We start from the raw sequence: 22823 nt of genomic DNA, 5'->3' as shown, positions 1-22823 counted from the left end.
TATTGAAATCTTCATGCATGAAGTGATAGTCTGTAGATGGTTACCTCATGAGAACGGCATTCTTCTGAGATTAGTGCCTCTAGGAGAGACATCCTAAGGAGTCTGTTTAACCCATTTCTGTGCAAAAATACATGAAAACAACCACGTGAGGACTGTGACCTTAACCTATTCAAAAGGCTGCTGGTCCAATCTCTTGGATTCTGTTGATGTGGGATTCCCTTCTGTATATGTGTTGCTTTTATTGGTTTATGAATAAAGAGGTTTCTTTGGCCTGTGATCGGTTTGAATAGAGCTGGGTGGGAAAACTAAACTGAATTCTGGAAGAAAGTAGGCAGAGTCACTGAGATGCATTTAGCCACTGCAGGAGACAGACGCGCTTGAACCTTACCAGGAAACCCACGAGTCTTGTGGTAAAATATAAAATAATAGATATGGGTTAATTTAAGATGTGAGAGCTAGCTAGAAATACACTTAAGCTATTGGTCAAACAGTTTTGCAAATAAAATAATTTCTGAGTGATTATTTCAGGTCTGGGCAGCAGGGAATGAACGAGCAGCCTCCACCAACATTCTGTAGTCTCCAGAATAGTGAGAAACATATTTTTATTCCATAAATTACTTGGTCTCTTTCACATAAGCCTACATGGGCTAAGACAGTGGCAAAACACTTTCCAGAATTAAATAAAATACATAATGGAGTATTATTAAAAAATATGAGAAGATGGCTCAGATCTTCCCTTTGTGTGAAAAGCTGTGTTATGGGTAGTTTACTAAATTGCATGAGTATTAACACAAATATGTAATACTGTATTTAAGAAAATTTGCTCTATGCACTAAAATATCTATTTTGGATAAATTTCTATGGGATGCAGAAAAGAATATATATTCTGAATCTTTGGATGTCATATTCTCTAGCTAGCTGTTAAGTCTATGTGATCTACAATTTCATTTTACTCTGATGTTTCTACATTTATTCTTTTCTAAATGACACATCTGTTGATGATAAAATAATGTGTTAAAACCATGCAGTATTACTAATGTGTCAATTATGCTTATTTTAAATTGTCTGATAGTAACAATTTTTATAAACTAATATTATTGTTTTACAATACTGGGTTGCTGAATATTTGTGTGTACATGTTTATAATCATTAATACTCTTGACAGATTTGTTCCATTATCTTTATAAAATATATACCTCCATTATCATTTCTCACTAATTTTGTTTTAAAGTTGATTTTGTTAGCTATAAGCGAGTGCAGATTCTCCTGCTTTCTCTCAGGTTCTATTGCCTGGGGATATCTTTTCTATATTTTTACGTTTAGTCTGTATTTTTCTTAGCCAATTAGGTGTGCACATAGGAAGCAGCAATCAAATCATTTTGTTGTGTTTGGGGGGATGGGTAACAGGTAGACTAGTCTGGGTCTTTTAATTGGATACTTGATACCATTAACATCAGTGAGAACTGGAAGATATGTACTAATACCTTCCATTTGCTGACTCGTTTGTGGTATTTGGCCCTTTCTTATCTTTGTTGACTTGTCTACTCATCTAATGAGATTCAATCTTTCCCATAGTCTCAAGGTTGTGAAGACTTTGAGAGCCACAAATAAGGATGGACAGGAATGGGAGAAGAGCTATGTTGTGTTATAGTTAAAACACTAAGCACACAAGAAGGGAAAGCTGTGGAAAGCTTCAAGACAGCACCATGTTGCATAGAAACCCATGTGTCTAGGGTTCTCGTAGCCTCTTGTACCCAGATGTGCAGTTCTTTCCTAGGATCTGGGAAATTCTTTTCTATGACTTAAATTGTGTCCTGTTTCTTTAGTTTGTACTTACTCCCCTGCTTCTCCTTCTCTTTCTCTAAATCATAAATTTAACATTTTAGGGGTGCCTCAGAAGTCTGGCAGTATCTGTTTTTACTTTCCTTATGTTCTTTATTATCATCTGAATACTTATATTTCTCTGTCTTCGAGCTCTGGTAGTCTACCCTCCAGTTGATCCACTGGAATGGTGAAGATTTAACTGAGTTTTTATCTAGTTTATCCAACTTCTCACTTTTGGCACTTCAATTTGTTTGTTCTTACTTTCTGGTCCTTTGTTGAAGTCTTCCTTGTGCATGATTGCCCTCGTTTTTCCCAGTAGTTTATTCATATTCTATTCATTTGTTTGGGAATTAATTTACGTCTTCTTTGAATTTGTTGGTGCTTCTTATCAATCATTCTTTTCCACTGGGGCTAAAATTTTGCCCACTTTGCTATCATTAAAATCAATTATTGTGAATTTTTTTACTCTTTCAAAGAGTCACGTTACCTTGTTTATCATAATCCTTGTATTTCTGCATTTGAATTTGTACATCTTGGTGTGGTTTGTGGGCAGAGGCAGCTACAGTTACTCTCAAATATCCAGTTTCTCAGAACAAGATGGGGTGAACTACAAGTCTTTGGCCAATTATCCCAAGTTTTCACCACATCTAACCGCTCTTGTGGCAGGGAAGCCACATACGGATGTAGCAACCAATGCCTATAGAACACTTCCATCTTCCATCCTTTGGGTCTCTGAGTTTTAGTTAACTCAGCTCCCATAGATAATCACTTGCTGTCACTCATTTCCCTCTGTGGTGCTCTGGTAGTTAACAACGCTGATTGATGAATCACTGAAAATGAAATGAAAAGCGGTCTGCCCTGTGACTCCTACTAACTTCCCACTGAAAGGAGCCTCCCATGGTTCTGACTCGGTCTCTCTCCTGTAATTAGACTGGCTCTCCAAGCAAATACAAGGTGGATCGGCGCCTGGCCCTTCCTGGACGATTCCATAAACTGGACAATGCAGGGATGCTTGACTCCTGAAACTGAAGACTCAGATGAGAGCCTCTCAAAATGGGTTCCACCACCACTGTGACCAAATGCTGAGAACAAGACAGAATTTTCCCAGTGCCAATAATCTGTACAGTCTCCAGGACACCGGCCTGGTTAGACTGTAAATGTGCTCAGTAACGAGATCTATATTAATTGTGTTTTCTCAACAACTCGCTTGCTTTCTTTTAACTCAGTCTCTGCTTTCTGCCATCGTGTTTCTTCCTGTTTCACATGGTGATATCTGTCTGTGTCTCTCTCTACGTCTCTGTCTCTTTCTCTCTGTGTCTTTCTCCGTCTCTGTCCATCTGTGTCTCTGTCTCTTTTCTTTTAACATTCTCTTTGGTCGCTTCTGAAATATCAGCGCTTTCCTGCTATCAGCCATCTCAAAGAGTAACTTCTAACTGTGACTGGTCATCCTGCTGTATGACCCAGAGATGAAAGCAACCACTGGGGGTGACTAGTGGGAGGTTCTCTGCCTCCCACTGCCTTCATGCTTTTCTGGGCTTGAGTGTCTCTTTGCTTGTCTGTCTGCTTAAGAAAACACGTTTTGTGATCATCGGAATAATCACACCTTTAAATAAACAAATAGCCACTCACTTCTCCAAAGATTATTCAAAATGAACTATTTTGCTTCCCACTCTAGAAAGTTCCTCATGTTGGGTGCCTTAACAAAACCTCAAATTGTACAATACCCCCCCAAAAGAATAGAATTCCAGTCATGGAGACTGTAGTTCCCAAAGGTAAAATTGATAATGCAGAAAAGCTGGAGGCACAAGGCAGACTCTGGGGAAACCAACACCTAATGCCCACAGTCTGACAGCACACATGACAGACTCTGAGCTGAAGAGAGAGGCTCTATGTCTGTCCACTGCCCTCACTGATGTATTATCCTGCATTGCTTGATGAGCCACATCACACAGATGTGCCCTACAGCCCTCAGAACATATGAGCGAGAGGCTGGGATCCCAGCAGGAAATTAGAATTTATCTTCAACTCATAGCAATTGTGTCGCCGTCACCTTGTCCCATTGCTACCTGCAGGCACTAGGGATAAACAGTCATTTCTTTGATGTTGTTGAAAGATACGTCCAAATCAATTGCCTTTTTGTTAGGAGTCAGTTATACATAAGAAATAGAGCTGGGGGGAAAGTGTGGAGGGTGGGGGGAAAGGCCAAAAAGAGATACACAAGATGGTTCTCACACACAGCAGCTGGCCTGCCTCTGAATCTTGGTAAGAGACTCTGGCCTCACCTCCCATGATAAGATACCCTCTCAGGCTAGAAAGATGGCCCAGGGATTGAGAATGTTTGCTGTTATTCCAGAAGACCAGAGTTCAGTCCCCAGCACCCACACAGAACAACAATACACAATTATCTTTAATTCCAGCTTCGAGGGATCCAGCACCCTCTTCTGACCTCCACGGGGCCCTGCACATACTTGGTACATAAATAAAAATTGTCAGCATTTTAAAAAGAGAAATGAAGATACCCTCCAAAATAGTTTGATTATCTTTACCTTGGGTTTGTAGGGTCATATAACAGACAAGAATGGGAAGAAAATTCAAGAAAAAAAAATCAACAATATCTAGTTCAAAACAATTCTGAGAAAACAATTGAGAAAGAGAAAAGATTCTACACCTACAAATTCGAGAGAAATAGCATAAAGAAGAAAGGTTAAGGCAGATAAAGCCCTCGGGTCAGCCTCCTTGGTCTGCCGGGTTAATCCTCTCTTACCTTCGTGAGGACATCTTCTCTTTTAATAAAGATTTTCTTGCTGACCACGGTGTGCTTTCTCTGTGTACATATTTCTCCCTGAACACTCAGCGGGAGGACAAGAATGGAGGATTCTCGGCACAGCACTTTCTGCAAGATGGAATCCACCGAACCCACCTCTTTTCCCTCTCTAAGTTAATCGCATTTGTCGCTGCCCCTCCTGCAGGTACTGCTCTAAAAACCACATGGACACGCACTCTTAAACGGTGGAAACCTGGGAGAGATGGTCTCATAACCAGCTGGTTGAAACATAAGTATGTTCCTGAATGGAAATAAAGAAAAAATATTGCACACTTTGTACATATATAGAAATCAAAAATGCATTTAAGCTAAGTATGTAGTAGCTAAGTGGTGGGTCTTTTGTGTAGCCTGCTCCAAGTCCCTGGGTTTGACCCTCAGTACAACAACTAACAGCAATAATATGATTAATATTAAAAATAAATGTCACAGCTGGGTGGTGGCAGCACGTATCTTTAATCCCAGCTCTTAGGAGGCAGAGGCAAAGGCAGGAGGATCTCTGTGAGTTCAAGGACAGCCTGGTCTACAAAGTGAGGTCCAGGACAGTTCACAGAGAAACAGTGTCTCAAAAAATCAAGTGTGTGTGTGTGTGTGTGTGTGTGTGTGACATGAAAATGCATTCATCCAAAACAGTATACATGCCCAAAAGGTCTATAAATACATTAAATAGTTGTTTGTGGGGCTTAAAGTTAGAAGGTAGAAGGACTGATGAATAAGAAATTTAAAATATTATGAAAATATATCACACTCACTCCACAACTGCCAACTCATTCAAACAACAGAAAGTATTAAGCAAATCCAGGACTTGTTGTAGCTATTCAATACTCAGTTTTTCACAATGAATGTCTCTTTCCTTGTAGTTCATATCTTTTCTCTGCTACTCCATTTTTTATTTATTTATTTTTTGTAATGCTGGGTTTGACCCAGATCCATGAATATGCCAGACAAGCTACATCCCAAGCCCCCTTTTATAGTTAATTATGAAACAAGCCTCACTAAGTTGCCGGACTAGTCTTGAACTCATGATATAACCATGACTGCCCTTAAAATTGTGTTCTTCTGAACTTGATCCCCCAGATCAGTAGAATACAGGGATGAATAGTACAGCCAACTAAAACAGTTTCCTCATTTCTTTATGCTGCGTCTCCTTCTGTCTTTCGTATCGACACCCCCAGTTTCTCAATCCTTGACCTCTTCAAACAAATCCTGGTCGTTTCTCCCTACTCTGTCACTTTCCCATCATTGTGATAGAAATCCTGACAGAAGCAACCATGGATGGAAAGGATTTGTTTTGATGCGGGTCTAAGAGAGTACAGTCCATCGTGGTGAAGAAGACATGCATGGAGATGGGACCAACTTTGTCTGTGCCAGTAGGGCATGGGATAATTGGTTATTAAGTGCTACAAACCAACAAACAGGAGAGCTTGGGTGAGAAGTAGAATCAACCTTCATCATCTTGGTCATAAGTAATAAGGCTCCATAGATAAAGGTTTCATAATCTCCCCAGGGTCACCGCTAAGTACCAAGAATTTAAATACTTGGGCCTGTTTGGGAGGTATTTCCCATGGGAATCATAATCTACCACCTTTAGTCCCCTTAGGCTCATAGCTCTTCATAATCCAAATTCAGTCTGGTCAAACTTCAAAAGAGTGAGGCCTTGCCTTCAAGACACCACTTCTGCTACCTTCTAACACTGCTCAAAACCCACCAATTTCGTCTGTGATTCAGACAATCTCTTAACAATAAGCAATTTGATGCCTAAAATGTGCAGTGGCATATAGTGAGCATTCCTGCCTCAAAAGGGAAGTAAGTATAGAGGCATTGCAAGAAAAGACTGGACACAGAAACCCAGCAAGGAAAACACCAAACCCTGAAGCTCTGTGTCTAGCATCTAGATTACAATTGTCTGACTAGACCCATTCCACCTGAAGCAAATGTAAGCTCTCTCTTGTGCTTGCTTCACTTGAGTGCCTGCAGATTTCTTTGGTGCCCACGTGTTCCTGATACCAACCCAGTTTTGTATATAAACATTTTATAGCCAAACTAACTCTGTTATTGCCCTTCTAGTTACTGAACTCATTCTGGTGGAATACAGGTTTAAAAATGAGCCCAGGAGAACTTTATTTTGTCTTTTTTTTTCAATCCCCCTTCTCTCTCCCTTATCTTCCTTTCCCTTTCCTTTGCTCCAAGTTCCCTTTACCACCCTTCTTTTCTCTTTTCTTCATTCTTCTATTTAAGACACTGTTTCTAACACAGTCTGGCTCTGGGGATTTACCTAAGTCCGCATACAGTCACCAGTCGACAGTTCCCTTGCTAAAGCCTCCTCCTCCTCTTCTAATAGCAAAGTCCAGCAGGTCAGCCAGCATTTAGAGCCCCTCCTCCCACTGACCTGCTTCCACAAGATTTTGGAGTTTGCTTCCTGCCTGGAACAAGATGGCTCTAGCCTGGAGAAATCTGCCGAAAGCCTTCTACCTGGAGACCTCTCTCAGAAGCCTCCAGATGTGTCCATCCTCGAGCTGTGAGTGGAAACCAGGGGACATGGGTTGGCAGAGGGTCAACAGAGGGGAAAAGCCTGAACTCTGGAGTCTGTTGCCTAGAATCGAAACCCTTAGAGCTGGGTGATGACTTGGGGTTTTAGAAATAAGCCTGTAACTGCCGATGGTTCTGAGCCTTGCTGACCTAGGCCTTTCATTTAAGTCAGTATTTCATCATGATGCTCATTTGTCCTGAAATGAAATTAATGAACAATAAAATCTAGCAATACACAACTCAGATTTTAAAACTGTCTATCTCTACTTTGATATAAAGAAGAAATCAAAGGAAAATAAGTCAAAATAAGGTATTATATTCAATAGATAGAGTGCTGAAATTATTATTTTGAAAGACATAGGTGTTCTCATGCATATAGGAGGTAAGGTTGCCAAACACACACACACACACACACACACACACGACAGAGAGGGGATGAAAAGAGGGGAGGAGGGAGAGTGTGAGGGAGAGACAGAGAGAAATAACTGCACACTTGAGTTATTTTCCCACAATCATCCAGGCCAGGACTAAACTAACTGGACTATCCCCTTCTGCTCATAGTCTCCTCTCTCTGCAGCAGGAACGAGAAAGTTGAGGAGATCTGAGGCAGCCAGATGTAGGAATCTTTATAATTTATTTCCATATACCCATAATCTTCACATGGATGTGTTCCCTCCACCCTCACAACATACTCATTGATTCCCTTTCTAAACACATAAGCTAAAACAGCCTTCTGTTTACATATTTATGTACCATGATGAAAACCTATGACTACCTGCTATACATGGTATAGAGGACCCTTTTCCTTCCTGCATTATGATCAACTTTATTTTATCCATAGCTTTCCATTTTCTCTCCTTTCCTCTTCTGTTCCCACTTCCTCCGTACCTCACAATTTTGTAAAACAATGTATACCCGATGCTTTTTTTAATGTGTGTGTGTGTGTTTGTGCGGGTGCATGTGGCGGTGCACACTTGTTTATACGTGCATGTGCACATCTGTGTGCATATACGTGGGGGCCAGTAGACAATCGTAGATGTTGTTCTTCAGATGATGTCCAACTTGGTGGGGTTTTCTTGTTGCTTGTTTATTTGTTTTTGTTTTGTTTGGTGGTGGTCATTTTGTTTTGTTTTTTGAGACAGGACTTCTTATTGGTTGGGAGCTTACTGAGTAAGCTAAGGCTGGCTAACCAACAAGCCTCATGGATCCATCTGTCTATGCTTCCCCAGCAATGAAAAGTGTGTGCCCTAACACCCAACTTTTTTATATGGGTTCTGAGGTTCAAATTCTAGTCCTTGTGCTTGCATGGTAAGCACTTTAGTAACTATGCTATTTCCCTAGCCCAATTCAGCCCTAATGCTTCAAACAGTATTTTTTTTTCATCTTCAGTTAAACTTGCAACTGAGTCCTATTGTATTGTCCCATACATGAGGAGACAAATTACAAAAATAAATAAATTATAAATGTGATCAGGAGTGGAAGAGTTGTTTCAGTAGTTAAGAGTACTTGTTGCTCTTTTTATAAAAGACCCAGGTTCAGTTGCCAGCATCCATGGCTGCGTATAACTATCTGTAACTCAGGTTTCAAGAGATCCAATCATTTATCCTGATTTCTGTGAGCACCAGATATGAACATGGGGCACAAACATACATCCAGGGAAAAAACACACATAAAATAAGGAAGCCTAAAAATTAGAACAAATTTTAAAAAGAAATATGATCAAAGTCAGAAACATGTAAATGCCAACTTCATTTAAAGCCAGCTATATCTGGCTCTAAACTCAGAAGTTATACCATACTAGTTTCATTGCCCTTTCCAATATTTTAATTCCACTTCTCAGACAGGGATAAATTATACATTAACTCAGTGTCGGGGGAAACTACACTGAAATTACTAGTTACTGATAAAGTGAGAGAAAATGCCTTCAAGTTCCTTTTTCTCCAACCAAAGCTTTAGGGTGGTGGAGCGGGGTTAAGGGTGGCAGCAGGTGAGGCAGTGCCTAGAAAGCTTTTTGTCCTATTTGCTTTCTTTTGTAACTTTTAAACTTTTCATTTTTATTTGACACAATAATTATGCATGTTTTTAGAATACAGTGGAGTAATGTGGTATTTGTAACTAATGTGTCATGATCAAGTCAGGATGATTAGCATTACCGCTTCCTTATGAGTTTTTGTTTCTGGAGCCTGTGGTAGTTTGGATGAAGATGGTCCCCATTGGCTCAGATATTTGAATACTTAGTCACTAGGGAATGGAACTGCTTGGGAAGGACAAGAAGGTGTGAACTTGCGGGAGAAGGTGTGTCACCAGGAGTGTGCTCTAAGGTTTCAAAAGCCCCATGCTAGGTCCAGTGTCACTCTCTCTGCCTGCTCCTGTGGAGTAGGATAGAAAGCTCTCAGCTACTGCCCCAGCCCCATGCCTATCTGCTTCCTGCTATGATTGATCATGGACTAACTCTCTGAAACTGAAAGCAGGCCCCCAATTAAATGATTTTTTTTAAAGAGTTGCCTTGGTCATGTGCCTCTTCATAGCAATAGAATAGTAGCTAAGACGCCTCCTCTCTTCTAGTTCTTGTAAAAAATATGACAGGTCTCTGAAACTCTGGCAACCCACAGAACACTCAGATCAGTCCTAGGGACTCATTTAGTTATCATTCCTTATATCCTTCCAGACTCTAGCAATCACTCTTGTACACTCTTCTTCTTTGATACAAACTATTTTAGCTTTCATATATAAAGAATTTGAAGTCTTTCTTTTTGCTTTGCTAATGTGTTATTTAGTATGATGCCTCTCAGTTCCAATAATTTTTCTGCAAATAACAGGATTTGGCTCTTTTCATGGCGGAATAGTATGTTATTATGCATATTTACCACATTATCTTTGCTTAGTCATTCTATTTGTTCATCCATCTAGACAGCTCTTTGATTCCATGTCTTGTCTACAGGGAATAGTGCTACAATAAACCTAAGCACGAAATATACTGGTTTGGTTTCCTTTAGGTGTAAAACAAGAAATGGGACAGCTAAGCCATGTGGTAGATTCATCTTTAAGTTTCTGAGGAATCTTCATGCTTTGCACCATAACAGCTATACTAATTTACATTACAAATAATGCTACATAAAAATGCCCTTTTCTCTACAGCCTCAACAATATTTGTTTATTGTTTTGCTTAATTTGCCTTTTTGGTACTAGTCAATTTGACTGAAGAGAGGTGATACCACATAGTCATTTCCAGTTCCTGTTTGGAAGTCTTAATCAATTCATTGGAACCCTACAGAGAGTTCTATCAAGAAAATTATGGAGCAGTAATCTTACCAACTCATGACACATAACTTTTAATCCCTACTCTTTCCCTTGTAAGCGATGACTGCACTTTCATTTCCCAGTCGCCCAGACCTGAATAATCACACAGAAACTATATTAATTACAACACTGCTTGGCCAATGGCTCAGGTGTATTCTTAGATAGCTCTTAAATTGACACATTTCTACTCATCTATGTATTGCCACAAGGCTGTGGCTTACTGGCAATGTTTTGGCATCTTTCCCCTTCCACAGCTACATGGTGTCTCCTTGACTCTGCCTACTCTATATATCTTTGTTCAGATTTTCTGCTTGGATTTATTATGCTAAGCCATTGGCTGAAACAGCTATGATCCATTTAGAAGGCTTTCATCTGAATTTGTCTTTATTGTATATCTGTAATCCTTTTCTGACCAGGACTGCTTCTTAAAATGTTAAGCTGTGTGGCTAGGACTAACGCTGCTTCACCTTTTGGCTCCGCCCAGTCCAACATGATGAGGTCCATTCACTGCCTCTGAAACTGCTCAGTGGGAGCCAAATGTTTAGGTACCATTTGTAAACAGAGACTACACTTGCATTTCCTAGCTGCTCAGACCAAAATAATCACACAGAAACTATTTTAATTACAACACTGTTTGGCCAATGGCTCAGGCATATTCCTAGGTAGATTTTACATCTTAAATCAATACATTTATATTATCTGCGTATCATCACAAGGCTGTGTCTTACCGGTAATGTTCTGGCATCTTTCTCCTTTGGTAGCTACATGGTGTCTCCTAACTCTACCTACTCTCTCTCTCTCTCTCTCTCTCTCTCTCTATATATATATATATATATATATATATATATATATATATATATATATATATAAATATATTTATATATATATATATTTGTTCACATATATAAATATGTTCATATTTCTTGCCTGGTTTTATTCTACTAAGCCATTGACCAAAACAGTGCTTCCCTACAGCTTCAACAACATTTGTTTGTTGTTTTGCTTAGCTTTTGATACTAGCCAATTTGACTTAAGAGAGGTGATACCGTATAGTCATTTCCAGATTGGAACCCTACATAGAGTTATATCAAGAAAACTATGGAGCAAAATCTTACCACATAGCTTTTAATCCCTACTCTTTCCCTAACCTTCCAAATACTCTTGAAGTCCCTTTGTCTACTTGCTTACCATGTACATATGTGTGTGCTTGTGTTTGTTCATCCTATACATATATTGAACACTCTTCATGCATATGTAGTATGTGCAAAATATTCAAAGTTTTTGGGTATCTACTAAGTAAGTAGGTTCTAGTGTTACAGACATAGTCACAATGAACAAGCAAAGCCCATCTTTGTATATCTTACAGGTGAGACAGGAATGAACAAACAAACAACTAAAATATCATAAAAGAATAAAGAAAACAGTTATGGAAAAGTAAAGTGGGACATTTGGATAAATAAAGCAGTTATATGTTTTAAGTGTTTTTGATGTGTAAAACCATAAAGTAAGTCATAAATCTCCTACAATATCTGTGTATTTATTGTGTGAAATTGGTACATGGAAATTACTTAGCCTTGCCCACCTTGATTCATATTGTCATTCTGGTTTAAAGATACATATATAGTTATGGAAATAATTCATTTTCAATATAGAGTAGATATATTTTTTAATATTTTTGTTCTTTGAAAGTTCCATACATTTATTCCATATATATTAATCACATTCATCCACCATTACCTTAATCCCACTCCCCCAGTTGACCACACCACATTCTCCCCCAAAAACCTCTTTTTATTTTTTGTTGTTTTTAACAACACTGAATTCAGTTAGTGTTATCCATGTGTACATAGGAATGTGGCCGTCCATTATGTCATGAAAACCTTACTAGAGGCCTCAAATCAAATAGTAATTCTCTCTCACTCAGCAACTGTCAACTGCCAATATCTCCTCCAATTGAGGTGGAGCTTTGGAGGAAATAACCTCCCCCACCTGTGCTGGAAATTTGGCTGGGTTTTTCTCAGGCAGGTCACAAGAGCAAGAGTGGAAAATATCTTAAAGCTGCATCTTTTCTATTCATTAAGGTTCCAATCTTCATATCATTTTAAGGTTAGATGGAAATTGTGTGCCAATGTGCTGTTTTTGACACATTTTCTCTCACACAAAGGAAGGGTGCTCAGGAACAATGTCCATTACCCACTGAGAAATGTGCCCCCAACATTACACTCCTGGAAAGACTTCTCAAAGAAAATGAATAAGTAAAGTTATCCTGATTATCAGGGCCCTTACTTGAATGGTAAGCTTGTCTCAGAGAAGTCCCATCCAAAGAGGACTGTACACCAGCCCCCAAATCAAGTAGAGTCCTTGCATGAGCACAATCAACAGTGACTGCCTCTGTTTTACTTCAGCAAAAGACTAGGTTGAAAGGCTATGGCAGAAGGGAGTCCGAAACAGTTCCCAGAAGGTAATAAATAGAATTGGGCATGAAAAAAGAGAAAAGCTGAGCCAGCAGGAGACGTGAATGCCAGAAGGAACCTTCTCGCAATGGCCTTGCCTGTGAGAGGTGCATATCTAGCCTTAGTTATCCTCTCAGCACACACAACAAGGCAGAGAAACCGGTGTCGCGGTCTCGTGGAGGATCGAGTAGCAAAGAACAGAAAAGAACCAGGTCTTCCTGCTGTAGAGAGTGAAAGAAGGACAAGGAGACCACTCTGCAGTGTGACAGCAGCCACTCCAGTGGAGAGAGAACAAATGAGAGAGGGAGAAAAAGAATAAAACAGAACATTTTCTTCTCTGACCAGCCCTGGTCCCTTGCACCTCCAGATCTCAGTGTAGCAGCAGTAGGCTTCCTTGGCGGATAGTCTCTCGGTCTGTCACTACTACCTCAGTGCATCGGTGGATGAACGAAAGATCTCCCTTTCCTAACTCAGTGTCTATCCTGAATAGCAGAACAGACAGGAAATGGGATGTTTGTGTACAAAGGAACCTAGAAGATGCTCTGCAGAAATAAGACACAAATTGTATCTGAATGAGTCACACCTCACGGAGTGCATTCTGCGTTGCCAAGCTCTCATAACCCTCTACTTAACATCAAGGGTGAAGATTGCTGATAAACACTCCTCCTCAGTTGAAAACAGACTTCAGGAGAAAAGGGATTCTCTGAGAACTCTCAAATACCTGTAAAAGATTTATTTCTCTCACTGTCTTGCCCTATAGATTGTTTTTTTTTTGGTTGTTTGTTTGTTTGTTTGTTTGTTTTGGTTTCTCCAGACAAGGTTTCTTTGTGTACCAGCCCTGTCTGTCCTGGACCTCACTTTGTAGACCAAGCTGACCTTGAACTCACAGAGATCCACCTGCCTCTGCCTCCTGAGTGCTGCGATTAAAGGTGTGCGCCACCACCACCCAGCTAGTTTTTCCCTTTTTAATATTGTGAATTTTGAAGAAAGAAAACAAAGCAATTTGTCTGCTGTAGAACTCTGAAAATTAGATAACTGGGAACTTAAATCTAATTGCCCAGTTGTTCTTTATTATATGTGTGGCATTTTTCTCCAAATTCAATTCCATTTAATGTCTGGAGTCATCTGTGTGAGATGAAGTGGGTGAAAATCGGAGCTGCCTTCTGTGTTTAGTCTAAAAAGACAAAGTCAGATAAGTAAAACAACAAACAGACACATAAAAATTCAAATTCATAAGAACACCAATTCACAGAAGACTTGGAATTCAGCAACTTTAACCCAACCCTCCTCACACCCAGTCTTATGCACACACACACACACATACACACACACACAGACAGACAAACACACATGTTTACATATGTGTACACATATACTAGAACCAATGAAAAACTAGATCAATGTCTGACTCTCACAGCTCACTCAATACAATGGCTCTTTTACACAAGGAATGCATGCAGGTATTTCTGGAGACATATTGATTTCCATTTTTCTAAGAAATACGGGATTTGATTTATTTTTATCCATTGATTTTAATTTTGACTTGTGAAGCTTGCTTCTTGACAGGGGTAATGTGTCAAGAAGGGTTTTCCGAGTATTATGTATTATGTAATTCGCTTATAGAATAATTCTTTTCTTCCTTCAGTTTGCTTGATTACCTCTCTACCTTACTTCTTTACGTCCTTATCTTCCTCTGTCTCTTTTTCCTTTTCTCTCTCATGTGTTTATGGATCTCACTTAGAACGCTTCCTTCACCATTTATGCGCTCGTCCCTCTGCTGACTGAGTCTACCTTGGCTGTTGAAAATCACAGCTTTTCTTTGTCAAGTCTCTTCCATCATCCCTCTTCCTGTTCTCTCTCTCTCTCCTAATTCTTACATCTACATAGTCAATGAACTCTCAGCTTCCTCATTGGGCAACTCCAATTTTACAGATACAGAACATAAGACTGCTGGAATAAAGGGATTTTGAATTCTCAGAAACACTCTTATTTTTTCTCCATTTCAGGAGAGTGACTAGCACAGAGATACACAATGAAAAGCTTTCATGAAATTCTCAGAAAATTTAAGCTGCCTTTTCCTGTCATTCTTGTGCATGGGTAACCAAAAGCCAGCTTAGCTTTAAAGGAAGAGCAAATTCATGATGTTAGTGATTGTTTGGAGCTGAAAAAAAAATGAATGGGATTTTGAAAAAAAATACGTGCTGTTATTACATCCCTGCTTCGTTCAGAAACACATTGTACGTTGAGTTTCTCGAGGCTGACTTCACAGGCACACAAACACCAGCATCTCCTCCACGCATTCAAAGCTTCAAGCTGTGCCAGAGGCTTCACTTCCTCTATTCTTTCCAACTATGAAGTTACCTGAAAACTGACCCCGAACCTTCCGAATGAGGAACATTCTTTTCCAAGGGTTCTTATAAAAACTCTAACTATGCTCTCTGATGGCCTCTAACTGCGTTGTAGCTTCCCACTTAAAGGGGAGATCAACGTCCGTACTGTCAAGAAAGGGTGAGCAAAGAAAGACTTCTAGACTGGGAGCTGACGGTTTGTGGTTTCATGCTTGCTCTCCTAACTAGCATGGGGAACTCGAACACCAAGGTGAACAGAACACCTCTAGCTTCCACATAAGAATTTCAGTACCCCTTCCCAGTCTAGACGTCTCTGCTAACTCTAAGCATTTAATGATTCTTCCTTCTCAACCTTTCTCCCTTTTCCACAGTCTTAGGTTGGTGGCCCTTTCCTCAGGAGAGGGGGTGTCTGACAGACCTGTTTGCAGGTATTAGTACAGCCCATCACCTAATGGCCATTTCTGCTTGTTCCCTACTAGAATAGTCAATAGCAATGTATGTATGGAGATTGTAATTTCATGAATGAAATGTATGTAATTTCATGTATGGAGAGTCACCCAGGTTTCAGGCACTGGACCACACAATGGATTTCAGGCAGTAAGCAACTCAGAGCTTAGAAAACAACGTGGATGGACATCCCCCACAGGCTGCTTTGCCATCTGATGATACAGTTTTAGTCAATAAGAAGTAGGGTTGGCTTGAACTGAGTTCTCTAAGCTTGTGACAGGGCCTGTGGGAGGAAATGCTGCTTCCTTATCTTCCTTATCTTTTTGTACTGGATTTAATCATTTTTCTCCCATAAAATCCATTATTAAGATACCCAACTGTTAAAATCAAAATTAATGTGATTTTATTATATAAAACTGCCTAATTGATTAGGGTAACCATAAGTGATTGATACAAAGAGATCCTAACTCACTTCATTTCAGTAGGTGCTTCCTGGATATCCGGATCCAGGCTCACTCTTCATACAAAGCCCAGCATGCCATCAAGTGACTTCTCACCTGAACCATACCAGGTAAGACTCAGGTTTCCAGAAAAGAAGAAAGGTCTCCCTCGGAAGTTCCCAAGACTTCCAAAGTTGTTGCCCAAAAAGGACCCACAGATAACCCTGCTTTGTAAGTCAACAGCTTTATCCTAGCTATCCTAGTCTTTAAAAGTTCTAGGGAGTATCTGAAACCTCCTTACACTATTTACTAGCTACACGTGAGTTGTTAAGCATATGTGAGCCAGAAAGCACAAGCAAGGATGTAGTAATAAGGGGAGCGGTGCGTCCCCAGCAACCTGGCTGCCTGGTCAGCTTATGCCCGAAATAACAACACACAAACTGTATTCATTTAAACACTGCTTGGCCCTTTAGCTCTAGCCCTTACTGGCTAATTCTGATATCCCGATCAACCCATCTCTAATAATCTGTGAGCACCGGTCTTACCGGGAAGATTCTAGCCTAAGTCCATCCTGGGTCGGAGCTGGGGCATGGCGTCTCTCTGAGGCGTCTGCTCCGGAGAGGAGAGCTGTGAAGTCTGAGCTCACTTCCTCTTCCTCCCAGCACTCCATTCTGTTTACTCCACCTACCTATGTTCTAACCAATAAAATGGGCCAATGCAGTTCCTTTATTAGCCAATGACCTTCCTCCATCACAAGGACTATTACAGGATGATACACAGAGAGAGATAGGGAAAAAGAGCACAGATGTGTTCATATCACTCAAGTAGAGTGAACTTCCTTAGGTCCTCCCCACCAAAAAGTATAGTTGTTTTCCTGTTGTCAGATTAATAACAATTTCTCCCACTCTGTCTGTCTCCTTTCCTCCCTCTCTCTCACACACTCAGCAGTCCTTTTATTCTACATCATATTTGTTGGACCTAAATTTTAAAGTCAACAATCGGGAGCTCTCCACAAAAAGAAAGCATAGGCGTGATGGTTACTATTGTCACCTTGATAGAGTCTAAAATCACCTGAGAATGGCACTCTTGTGTGCCTGGGGGAATTATCCCTCTAACATTAACTGTGGTGGAAAAATCCCATCGTAACTGTGAGTGGGAACATCCCTGGAGCTTAGGAGAAAGCTGGCTGAACGCATGCATCCATTGTTCTACGGCTTGGTTATGGGTAGAATGGGACCAGCTCTGTCAATTTTCTACCACAATGACTTTCCTGCATGACAGCCTGAACCATAACCCCGAATAAACTTTCCTTAAGTTGCTTTTGTTTGTGTTTGTGTTTGTGTTTTTGTTTTTCTGGGATTTGGTTTTTTGAGACAGTGTCTCTCTATGCAGTCCTGGCTACTTTGAAACTCCCTATGTGAACCAGACGAGACTTAAACTCTCGGAGGACATCTTTCTCTGCCCTATGGGTGCTGGGATTAAAGGTGTGAACTCCTTGCGTCCAGTCTTATGTTCCTTTTGACAATTTTCTGATACAGCAATGGGGAAAAAAACTCTAAGATGTTCGGAGCAGTTTTATTATCTAAAACACAGTGGGCTAGGGAGACAGCTTAGTGAATAAACTCTAGAGGGGGAAATATAGGACCTGAATTCAGATCCCAGTCACCACATAAAATTCTGTGCATGGCAGCAGATGCTTGTGATCACAATGAAACTGGGAAAACAGAGATGGGGACCCCTGAGGCCTACCAGCTAGCTTCTTAGCAGAATCAGTGAGCTCCGAGTTCAGTGGGAGATCCTGTCTCCAAAAACTAAGGCAAAGAGCATTGAAGAAGTCACTCAATGTTTACCGTTGGCCTCCACACCCATACACTACCTATGCACACAGTACACATGCCTGTGCATCTGCATACACACATACACACACACACACATACACACACACACACACACAAATATGTTCAGAGAGAGAAAGGAAACTTTGGTCTGAAGCTCAGTGATAAAGCATTGGCCTAGCATGTATAAAGCCCTGGATTCAATAGCCAACATCATCATCACCGCATTTACTTAGCTTTTTGTTTGTTTTGGTTTTGGTTGAGGCAGGGTCTCTCTATGTAGCCCTGGCTGACTTGGAGTTCACAGAGGTCCACCTGCCTCTGCTTCCCAAGTGCTAGAATTAAATAAAGGTGTGTGCCACCATAATCAGCATTTGTTTTTTTTAATTTTCATAAACCTACAGCAGCAAAAGTGGCATCACTTTAGCCACTTATTTCCAAAGCTTTTTATTTTCATGGTAAAATCAACTTGAAAACAAGGTTTTTTACTGAGAGATGGGAGTTCCAACTCTCCTCTCCATGTACACTTCAGGGGGAAAATCATAAATAAAAAGGAACACAATGATAATGTCACCTACTAAGCAGAAAATATTTCAATTTTCCCAGGACATACCGAATAATGTGCCCATTTGTAAGCTGATACAGCAGCGAGTCATGTGTTCAGGTCACGAAGGGGACCAGGCCCTAGTATACTGATCTGCTCTTGATCCTGCAGGTCCCAGGAATAAGAAAACCAATTTTAACTTGTCTTCCTGTAGACCCTTCCCTACAGTCGTGCTCGGGAGATTCATAAGCAGCACATTTCTCCTGTGGAAACAGCATATTTCCAGAAGCCTCTGATGCTCCACCAGGGACACATGGAGTGGCTCTTCGATTCGGAGGGAAACAGATACCTGGACTTCTTCTCTGGGATTGTAACTGTTAGTGTTGGTCACTGTCACCCGTGAGTATCCTTATATCCGGGGGCGAGGCGGTTGCACTCCAGAAAAACAAATATTGCCATTGTTCTGGTCTTGGTTTTGCAGCCATTTCTAGGATAGGCGGCTTTACAGCTGACTTCCAGTGTTCTGGCTCTAATACTCTTTCCTCCCCCTCTTTTGTGCTTCCTAAGATGTAGAGGGTCCATCCCTTTTGCTCTTAAGAATTTGATGAATAAACTTAATCTTTATACATATATAATAATGTATGTATACTAGTAATATGCATATATAACAATGTACAATAATATATGTATGTGTCTTATATAAGCATATATACACATACAAAATATTATGGAAAAAGTACAGACAAAATCATGTGAATGGGTTGAGGTCTCCCAATCAAAGCAAGGGCCAAGAGGTCTCTCCTGCAACTAACCAGAGGAGAGACATGGCTTGGGCCTCCATGCTCACCCTTCTTCTCTACTTCCTACTCTTTCCCTCTTCTGTTTTGGGGAGATGTAAGTCCAAAGTATCCAAGCTAAATTTCAGAAGCCCCTTACAATGGAGTACAAATATTCATGAAAGCAGAGAGCAGTGTGAGCAGAATCCTCCAAACACTGACCCTGTCCCTGGAAGTAGACAGCTCTTCCTCCTACTCTTCACCTTTGCACAGCTTCTTATGACCCTGACTATGGGTATACTGGTTCTGTATTTATCTCTATCCCTCTTCTTCTCTCTGCTTCTTTCCTCTCACCATCTGACCGCATTCCCTTCACCGACACCCTCCTGCCATGTTTATTTTGTTATATTTTCAGCAGCTTTATCAAATTTGATATCTCCAGCCTTGGCCCCTCACCAAATTATAGCAATAAGTTGATATATGCAGAAAGGATGCCCCACATCCCTCAATTCTATGCAGAATCCCCCATTCCAACATGTGCTAAGACTAACTCCGTCTTTTCCACAAAGCCGATTTTTTTTTAACTCATATAGTCACTTATTCAAGAAACCCATGTGGACCATCTGCTGGAGAGCTGATGCATCTCTCAGTTATTCCTGGAATTTGTCCAGCATTTGAGGCAAGAATGTCAAAGCTGCCCTTGAATTTTTCTCTTTTCCATTTCCTGCAGCCAACCTGATGCCATAGATCCGAAACCAAAAACTCCCCAGTCCTAGGGCTTCCTCTTCCCACAGTTCCCATTAGCACAAGTGTTTTCAGAGTTCTTCCTCTGCTCTCCAGAGGAAGGCCACCTTGCCCACCCAGCCGGCACATCACCAGTAATCTGTGTCCCCTCCATTCTATGTGTCATGTGACTCTCTGGTTTGTTTCTATCAGCAATGATGTTGTCAGAGATCTCATCTCTTCAAAAGGTACACTTTAGAATTTTCTTAAGTGAGATTTGTGGAATGATAACCATGGGAGTTGTTCCTTGGAAAAAGTTCCGGGAAAAGATAAGAATAGGACACCCTATGACGTCTCCCCCTTTCCTTCTTCGAGAACAGCCGTATGCCAAGCAAAGGCTCTAGCAAGGTCCATAGTAGAGGAATTTGTTTAGTCTGGTATTTCTCAAATTATTCAACCACTGGGTTAATTTTTAGGTGTAGCAGATATTAATAGTAAACAGAATTGTGAATCGAACACCAGCCCCTATCAAGTTCAACATCTTTCCCTATCTTCCCAAAGCCTTCTTATTTGGGCCCCACATGGTTACCTGCCTTTAGTTGCTACTTGCCTTCATTATGAGCCTTCTGATATGAAAGGCTGGACTAATTCTTTAAAGAATGACTCTTCAACATTGCAAAACTCTCATCACCACGGATCACTGCTTCAGTAAATCCTGCCTCCTGAAACTGTTGAAGAAGCAGCCAAGGGTCCACGTTCAATGACCCAGAGGAGAGGCCAAGCCTGCTGGTGGTGTACGCTTGACTGGTTGTGTGTTTCTCCAGGAAGGTAACTGCAGTGGCACAAAAGCAGATGGGACGCCTGTGGCATACAAGCTCTGTCTTCTTCCACCCTCCAATGCACGAATACGCAGAGAAACTTTCAGCGCTTCTCCCTGAGCCTCTTAAGGTAGAGTGTTCGGTGCTCCCAGCTCACAAGGATGGCAACCTAGGAGCCCAAAGGCTTTGGTCTGGTCACTGAAAGTCTGCCATGGTGAGCAGATAGCCATACCTAGAAGCACTCGCGCTGAAGAAAGGGATCTCTAAGCTGCTGATCAAACAATCCAATGTTCACATGTGTCCCCCAGAGTTCCCTCTCCTTGGTCACCTCCTTATATCTTTCCAGAAGTCTTTTATTAGGAATTCCAGTCCTCCAGATGCTCTTCAGTGTTGCCAAGAGATTTTCTTCTCTGTCTTCCACATTGTTTCTGAAAAGTTATTTTCCTTTGTTCTCTTATAAAAAGTGAGGCCATTCCATATAAATAACATTTGTCTAAAATGCACTTAGACGTTTTAACTGAATGAGATTTTTTTTTTCTAAATCTGAAGTGAATTAAAGTTGACACTGAACTGACATCTAAAGATGTTAGCAAGATTTAAATGCAGGCATTAAATGAGTATATAAGTGTGTGTGTGTGTGTGTGTGTGTGTGTGTGTGTGTGTGTGTGTGTGTGTGTGTGTAAGACCCAGATTACTGTTCAATACATGGCTTTAGTTATTATTTTACCATATCATCTCAATACTCCATTTACTATACTATGTATATTAGAAAAAAATTTGGAATGGCCATCCCTGTTCAGACCCAGATCTTCATGGCGGAGCACAAATGGGGCAGTTGGAGAAGCCATGAATGCACGCCTCCTTGTTCCCGCCTGGAGGAGCTGGACCTCTTCAGTTCTTCCCCTTGTTTTGCGCAGACAGAGCTGCATTTTGTTTCCACAGTCACACAGCAACCGCAAACTAGGATTAAACCCTTGGGGTCGCCAGGTTGCGGCTCTGCCTCATTCCACGCCTTCAGAATTAAGAGGGATGAGCTAGGTGCAGGAACCAAAAGACCTCATTTATGGATATTGTCTGCCCCTGACCACTGCGAGCCTCTCAGAAAGTCTTCCCACCTTCCCATTTTGTAGCTCATCAATTAAAGCTACTAAAAGCACAGCTTTTGACAAATGAGTCAACGTCTTAGCCAGTTTTATTAGCACTCAACAGCTGTTCAAAGAACAGTAAGATTTATGTAGTAGTTAAAAGGGAGAAGTGATCAGAAACAGAAGCTGACCTGAATGGAACCTAAAAAATACTAAGTCATGTGTCTTTCTTTCCCCATCAGGTCATTTTCTTGGTGAACAGTGGATCAGAAGCCAATGACCTGGCCATGGTGATGGCCAGAGCACACTCAAATCACACAGACATCATTTCTTTCAGGTAATCACATCGTATAGCATCCCAGCAACACTGACTTATCTCAATACTAAATGTACATCTTTAAATTATAGCACAGAAGAGGACAGTTTTCCCAGTATTCTTCCAATGTCCAGTGAATCTGATGACTAGATAATTCCATCTAAATTGGCCTTATAAATTCTTGATGAATATGTTATCATTTAAAATAACAGAAAAGTTATGAAGTCTTCTAAAATTTATATTAAAGATATGAATAACATAGTAAAAAAAAAAGTAAGGAATGAAGAAGTTTGTCCTGTGTGTAATGCATTAAAGGATAATTTTTGTCTAAATTCGACTAGTTGTGTCAATAGCACACTACTATAGATTCTACATGAAGCACACATATATTTTATAAGCCTAAAGAAACATTTGCTCTCAAATAAGTATGGTGCTGTCAAATAAGTATGGTAATAACACAGTGTGATTGTGTTTTACCAAAATAACCTCCCAGAACACACACCCAAGACAAGTACTGATCTATTTGAAGCAGAAGTTGGTGTCTACTCTTCCTCCTTTCTCATA

The 22823-nt window shown here is 40.6% G+C and overlaps 2 protein-coding genes across 7 annotated transcripts in view; both read left to right on the top strand.

Annotated features, from left to right (window-relative positions):
• The window catches only part of Prlr (prolactin receptor), a 167481-nt gene extending 164038 nt beyond the window's left edge, over window positions 1-3443 (top strand). For both annotated transcript variants that reach the window (XM_075975894.1, XM_075975897.1), the window contains one exon: window positions 2755-3443. In XM_075975894.1, coding sequence (XP_075832009.1) covers window positions 2755-2847 — 93 coding nt within the window. In that variant the 3' untranslated portion in view covers window positions 2848-3443. The remainder of the gene's footprint in view (window positions 1-2754) is intronic.
• Window positions 3444-7061: 3618 nt separating this feature from the next.
• Window positions 7062-22823, top strand: part of Agxt2 (alanine--glyoxylate aminotransferase 2) — a 42083-nt gene continuing 26321 nt past the window's right edge. For 4 of the 5 annotated variants that reach the window (XM_075977809.1, XM_075977810.1, XM_075977808.1 and 1 more), the window contains exons 1-5: window positions 7062-7163; window positions 16205-16293; window positions 18756-18940; window positions 20865-20988; window positions 22186-22280. In XM_075977809.1, the coding sequence (XP_075833924.1) occupies window positions 7079-7163; window positions 16205-16293; window positions 18756-18940; window positions 20865-20988; window positions 22186-22280 (578 nt within the window). In that variant the 5' untranslated portion in view covers window positions 7062-7078. The remainder of the gene's footprint in view (window positions 7164-16204; window positions 16294-18755; window positions 18941-20864; window positions 20989-22185; window positions 22281-22823) is intronic. The other variant, XM_075977806.1, reaches the window with a different exon arrangement.

The sequence above is a fragment of the Microtus pennsylvanicus genome, chromosome 6 (genome assembly GCF_037038515.1).
Source record: "Microtus pennsylvanicus isolate mMicPen1 chromosome 6, mMicPen1.hap1, whole genome shotgun sequence".
NCBI lineage: Eukaryota > Metazoa > Chordata > Mammalia > Rodentia > Cricetidae > Microtus > Microtus pennsylvanicus.
Note: the sequence above shows the minus strand (reverse complement) of the source record. Positions and strands in the feature narration are given on the sequence as shown.